The sequence below is a fragment of the Physcomitrium patens genome, chromosome 25, assembly GCF_059467195.1.
Source record: "Physcomitrium patens ecotype Gransden chromosome 25, ASM5946719v1, whole genome shotgun sequence".
NCBI lineage: Eukaryota > Viridiplantae > Streptophyta > Bryopsida > Funariales > Funariaceae > Physcomitrium > Physcomitrium patens.
Window position 1 is genome coordinate 6103120 of NC_143434.1, and position 6246 is coordinate 6109365.

The window sequence follows — 6246 nt, forward strand, 5'->3', positions numbered from 1 at the left end:
TGTCAACGTAGAAAGAACTTGTGCTGGTGAGTGGGACTATCTAGACATTAGCATTGCAGTTCCCGAGACCCTAGATGGTGTACCATTTGCATCGTCACATACAGTAGCGAAAGCAGGAAGAGTGACAAGCAAGGAGCATGTAAGAAGTAGCTGTGGAAAAGGGAGAGACGAATGTTCTACAAATTCTCTGGAGGATACGCCACAGACGGCCTTCTCACCGTGAGATGCGAGACTTCAAAGCATGTACGTATTATGGGATGAGGAGGAAAGGGACTATTCATGATATGGAACTCGAAGAGCCCCCATTAATGTGGCTCACTTTCAGCGTTTCCCTTCTGCAGCGTCTCACTTCTCAAGCTTCAACTACCGGATTACAATATTGAGGGCTTTCTTTTCTTTGTGACAACTATCCTTGCGCACTTCCAGTGTGTATCCTCCGTCTTTCCTCATTTTGTCAGTTCAGAGGAACTTTCTGAAAGGATATCATAGCCTACTTTTTACTTTGGATGGGGTCCTTTTGTTTGTTACCCAGTGTTTAAGTCGGTCCGCTGCGAATAATGCAAAGCATTGACACCTGCCCAACGAGTGCAGTACAATAGGCTTTGGAGAGTTCGAGAAAGTTCGACGAAGGAGGGCTGTTCCGTGGGTGCCTCCGACGGACTCTATCACAGCACGTCCGTTGGCTTGCCGAAGAATCTTCCGCGCCTTGGGGAATACTGCATCATTCACTTGTCCGTTTTAGACGCGGCCACGGCATTCTTCAATCGCTGGTATAAATGATTAGGGTTTGGAATTAGGTCTGGGCGTGTCCGGCCTTGAGGCCACTCTCGTCAGAGTCGGTTCTTGGATTCAACATTCTTGGAAGAGTGAAGCTCAAATCTGGTGTATTGGAGCCTAGGATCGTTGCGGTGTGAAGACGCTGGAAGCTGAGAGTTTAATTCGGTTTCACTGAGGCATTTACAGGAGAGGCTGAGTGTTTTGTGTGTGATTTGTGAGGGGTTGTAACTTAAGGAGGCAGTTTTAGAAGTGCTCCTTGCAATCTGATTGTAGGTTTATCTTTGCATTCGGAGTTCAACTGCCCCCGCCTTCGCAACCAGAGGGTTTTATCCTTGTCTGATCCAATCTGATTGAAGGGCCTGATTTAGGATTACTTGGCCTTGGTGAGGTTTTGGAGAATTTACTCTGTGCATCCATCTCTGCTTTTGAGTTTTCGGAACTGGAGCAAGGAGCTTTAGATTCTGTCGTAAGTGTTAGAAATATGGCTTCGGTGGAAGAGCAGCCTGTATTATCGCAAACGAGTAACGTGCATGGAGCTAGAAATTTGGTTCATGAGCGTAACCGAGGGATGCGAGGTTCCGTAGTTCCCAGAGGAGGTCGGGGAGGAGGCCCGTCTTCCTTTGGCAGGGGCAGGGGAAGAGGAAGGTCTAGCAGACCGCATTCATCCTCAGGTGATGTTCGTGTGCTTGATCGACAATCTCCTGTTGACGAATCTGGAAGTCACGTTGGTAATGTAGAGGTGAGTTTACGTGCTCCCTCTCTCTCTCTCTCTCTCTCTCTCTCTCTCACACACACACACACACTTAATGTTTGCCGTACTATTGTGTTTCCATGTAATTTTAGGTTTAAGGTAAATTGATTTCACTGACTTCATGAGTTTTCCTTTTTCGTTCTTTTTCTGTTTCCTCTCTCTCTCTCTCTCTCTCTCGCGTTGTTATTGTCACGTTCACATGGTTTCGTATGGCATGAGGGTTTAATCTTGAGTATTAAAAAAAAAACTCACATTATCTTTGCAGTCTACGGTGCAATCAAATGCAACAGAGTTGTCCGTCAGTGATTCACATACTCATCCTCGGAGGGGATTTGACGGTAGAAGAGGCAGACGAAATCAAATTTTTGGGAGAGGAAGAGATGATGGACGCAGTGCAATTGATCCAAATTTTGACCGACTTTACTCCAACGATTTTGGAAGTAGAATGGATGGATTAGAGCTTGAAATGCCTTTACCTTCTAGACAAAACCAAGGTTATGCGCAACGGCAGTCCATTTCTGGCGATGTCGGCGTTGAGCGACGAGACCAAGGTGGAGGGAGTGATATTGGATCTGATAGGCGAGGTGATAGCAGAAGAAATACTGAGAACAGATTTGGAAGCCGGTCTAGAGGTCGCGAGAGTGGCAACAGTTGGAGCCGTGTCAATGAACCTCCCAATAGAGTCGACTTGAATGAACAAACTTCTGAGGGAATGTCCTCTATGAAAGCGTCAAAACCAGGACAGAACAAATTCCTAAGAAATGGGCAAGAGCGAGAAAGAAGGATTGATTCAGGGCGTAAAAAAGATGTTGCGAAGATTGACACTCCTCAGCTGGTTCAAGAGCTTGAAGTGAAGCTCGCAACTGGGAAAGTCGAATGCATGATTTGCTATGACAATGTGGGCAGGAACGCTCCTGTTTGGTCGTGTGCAAGCTGTTACTCCATCTTCCACATGCCTTGTATAAGAAAATGGGTACGAGCTCCTACGTCATCCGATATCTCAGTTTCTGCTGCTGGGAATGGTGAAGCGAATTGGAGATGCCCAGGCTGCCAGACTGTTCAAATGTCCAGCGCCAATGAACTCCAGTACTATTGTTTCTGCGGACAAGTGAGAGATCCTGCATTGGATTATTACATTACTCCTCATAGTTGCGGAGGGCCTTGCAGGAAACCTTTAGATAAGTCAAAAAATGGTTACTGTAAACATTCCTGTACCCTGCAGTGTCATCCCGGTCCTTGTCCACCCTGCACAGCTCTTGCACCTCCACAGTCTTGTCCTTGCGGCAAAACTACTACCACTCGACGTTGCTCTGAACAAGGAAAAGATGCGCGCAGTTGTGGTCAGCAGTGTGGTCGACCACTACCTTGCGGTCGTCACGACTGTCTCCAGATATGTCATGAAGGTGTATGTGAACCTTGTGGTGTTCTTTTTGAGGCGAAATGTTTCTGTGGACGACGTGAAGAGGGTTTGCGATGTTGGCAAATCGAGCCTCCGGGTAAAATCAATCCAGGAGGCGTGTTTTCTTGTGAGATGCAGTGCCTGAAGATGCTTTCATGTGGCAATCACGTGTGTGGGAACAATTGTCATCCAGGAGACTGCGGGGAATGTGAGCTATCTCCTTCAGTTGTTCGCACCTGCCCGTGTGGGAAGAAAAACCTGGCAGATTCACAAGAGCCCGGGAATGAGCGGCTGTGTTGCACCGATCCTATTCCCACATGTCAGCAGATTTGCGAAAAAATTCTCGCTTGCAAGAAGCACCCGTGCAAGAGCCTATGTCATATAGGGCCGTGTCCTGATTGTGATGTTCCAGTGGAGCAGAGATGTCGATGTGGGACGTCAACTCGAAGAGCTGCCTGCTATTTGGCAACGGGAGCTGGATCGAGGAATCAGATCAGTGAATCTGTTGTGGAAGGGGATGACGGAGGTCTATTTTTGTGTGACAGGAAATGTGATAAGATGCGAAGTTGCGGACGTCACAGATGTAATGGCAGGTGGGTGATGGTCCCTTTTTTAGAATAATATTCTTGTCAAATTTCTAGTGAAGTGGATGGATTTGGTATGCATTTATTTTTTATTTATTATTATTATTATTATTATTATTTTTTTTTGTGTGTTTTTTGTTTCATTCGACGGAGCGTTTGCTATCTGCCTCATGAGCTCATTCCTATCCTGTTAGCCAGTATGATTTGCTGTAAATAAGAGTTGTGGTGTAGATTCTACAGTGCATAGTGATGCTGAAGTCTATTCTACAAAGCACTAACATTTGTACTTGTAGTCTATTAGTCTAGCTATATTCATATCCCTATTGTGATCGGTTGTCTGAGGTGCCTTCGACAATTATCTCGCGCAGGTGCTGTCCAGCTGCGAATAATAAATCCATGACCCAATCCGATGGCCCGGAAAGTCGTGATCCGCATCTCTGCATGTTGCCTTGTGGCAAAAAGTTGCGATGCAAGAATCACTCTTGTCAAGAGCTTTGTCATCCAGGACACTGTCCACCTTGCATGGAGACTACATTTAATGAATTGTCTTGTGCGTGCGGGCGAACTTCTATACCTCCACCGGTTCCTTGTGGGACACCATTGCCATCTTGTCAATTCCCGTGCTCAGTACCTCAGGCAAGTAACTTCGCTTTTCAACCTTAGGGTCACATTAACGGTAATGTAAGGATTTAAGTTATTTTAGTCGAATTTGTTGTCGGCATATTCTCCCTTGCGCTAGAAATTCTAGTTCTCGTGGTGAGCTTAGATGAAAGATATGAAAGGCTATGCTTGAATTGGGGCTACTTGTATTTCTTCGCCTTATGAATAGATTTTCCTATTACGTAACATATATAAATATTTGAACTACATATCTTTTTTATTCTAATCAATGAGCAAGTGTTCACGTGAACTAATTATTTGGATGAAAATACCATTGCTGTGTTTCTGCAGGTTTGCGGCCATGAAGCAACCCATCTGTGTCATTTTGGAGATTGTCCGCCTTGCACAGTAGCTGTTGCAAAAGAGTGTGTCGGCAATCATGTAGTTCTTCGTGGAGTACCCTGTGGCTCGCGAGACATAAAGTGCAGCAAACTTTGTGGTAAAACGAGGCAGTGTGGGCTGCATGCTTGTGAACAAACGTGTCACCTTCCTCCTTGCGATTCCTTGGAAGCCGGAACTTCTAGTCAGCAACAATCAGGCCTTTCGTGTGGTCAACAGTGTGGAGCTCCTCGTAGACACTGCGCTCACACATGCGCTGCATCCTGCCATCCGAATTCTCCGTGTCCTGAAATTGCATGTAAATTCATGGTCACCATCTCCTGTTCTTGTGGGCGGTTAACAGCTGAAGTAGCATGTGGTGCTGGCGGATCGAACTTACGTGGCACAAATGACATCACTTCAATGATGTTATCTAGGCTGCCTGTTCCGTTACAGCCAGTTGAAGGTAGGGATAGAGACAAAATCCCTTTGGGACAGAGAAAATTACAATGTGATGATGAGTGTGCGAAACTTGAGAAGCGGCGGTTGCTGGCGGATGCTTTTGGTGCCAGTGTACCAGGTGAGGCAGTTCCTGGCTTAGAAGGAGGGGTGGTAGGATCCGACTTACTAGCTGAAATTATAAGAAGGGATCCACAGTGGGCAGCTGCGGTAGAGGACCGTTTTAAGTATTTAGTACAAGGACCTAAAAGTGGGACGTGGCCAGGAGGCAGCATTCGGTTACATGTTTTTAGTGCAATGCCAAAGGAGCGCAGGGAGGTGATCTATCAGATGGCTGAACGATGGGGGTTAGGTCAGGTTGGGCATGGTCGTGAACCTCGGAGATTTGTTATTGTCCACGTTACACCCAAGTCCAAGGTGCCGATGAGATCATTATTACCAAAAACACCGTTTGCAGGTGTCACTGGACCTGTTCGTGCTCCTCCGTTCAACGCTCAGTTGGACATGGAACCTGGTCTTGTGGTAGGGCTCCTTGACCTTCCGCGTGAAGCCGATGTAAGCACTCTTGTACTGCGCTTTGGCGGCGAGTGTGAGCTCGTGTGGTTGAACGATAAGAATGCTTTGGCCATATTTGCGGATGCTGCTCGAGCTGCTACTGCACTTAGGAGAGTCGATCATGCTTCAGAATACAGGGGAGCAACAACCATGCCAGCCGATGCAAGTTCTTCCGCCAGGGGAGGGGCTTGGGGAATGCAGACCTCTCTTCCGACAGGATCTAAAGCTGCTGCATTCAGGAAAGGTATACAGGAGTCAAATTGGGTTGAAGATGCTTGGGACGACCAGAAAGGAGCCAAGCAAGAGACTGGTGCCTGGCAATCGAAGGTTCGTCCTCTTTCTGCATCTCAGAATCCTTGGAGCGCACTTTCAAACAACAATTCTGTTTTAAGTAATGGGCTTTCAGAAGGAAGCACATCAGGCATTGGATCATCTGTGCCTTCAAGGTCGAGTATTGCCGACAGCTCTGCTGCATCCGCGAGAATAGGTAATCAAGTTGGAGCGTTCAGCCAACAAGGTTCTTTGGCAGGCCCTTCCCTGCTGCCAGCTTTGTTGCCAGATGGCGATGATGATGATTGGGAGAAGGCAGTCTGAGGAAATTGCTTGTCAAGCGAGAAAGTGTACTATACTTTTGAGTCATTGAACATTGGCTATTTCTGATTTATACTGTAATAGTCATCCTTGTAATCAATATCCTGCCGGATTAAGTCCTGGGATTTAATGATCTCCGACTTTTTGAAGTA

At 46.6% G+C, this 6246-nt stretch overlaps 1 protein-coding gene across 1 annotated transcript; it reads left to right on the forward strand.

Moving 5' to 3' along the window:
* Positions 1 to 6246, forward strand: LOC112277216 (NF-X1-type zinc finger protein NFXL1). Its single transcript, XM_024509295.3, has 4 exons — positions 1 to 1516; positions 1794 to 3520; positions 3880 to 4147; positions 4463 to 6246. Exons 1-4 carry the CDS (start codon positions 1259 to 1261, stop codon positions 6095 to 6097), a joined length of 3888 nt encoding a protein of 1295 aa, XP_024365063.1. The 5' UTR covers positions 1 to 1258; the 3' UTR covers positions 6098 to 6246.

Excerpts from the sequence above, each read along its gene's own strand:
- LOC112277216 (XM_024509295.3), top strand. The coding sequence starts at position 1,259 with ATGGCTTCGGTGGAAGAGCAGCCTGTATTATCGCAAACGAGTAACGTG. Across the intron at positions 1,517-1,793 it reads GTCACGTTGGTAATGTAGAG|TCTACGGTGCAATCAAATGC; the intron begins GTGAGTTTACGT and ends TTATCTTTGCAG. Across the intron at positions 4,148-4,462 it reads TCCCGTGCTCAGTACCTCAG|GTTTGCGGCCATGAAGCAAC; the intron begins GCAAGTAACTTC and ends GTGTTTCTGCAG.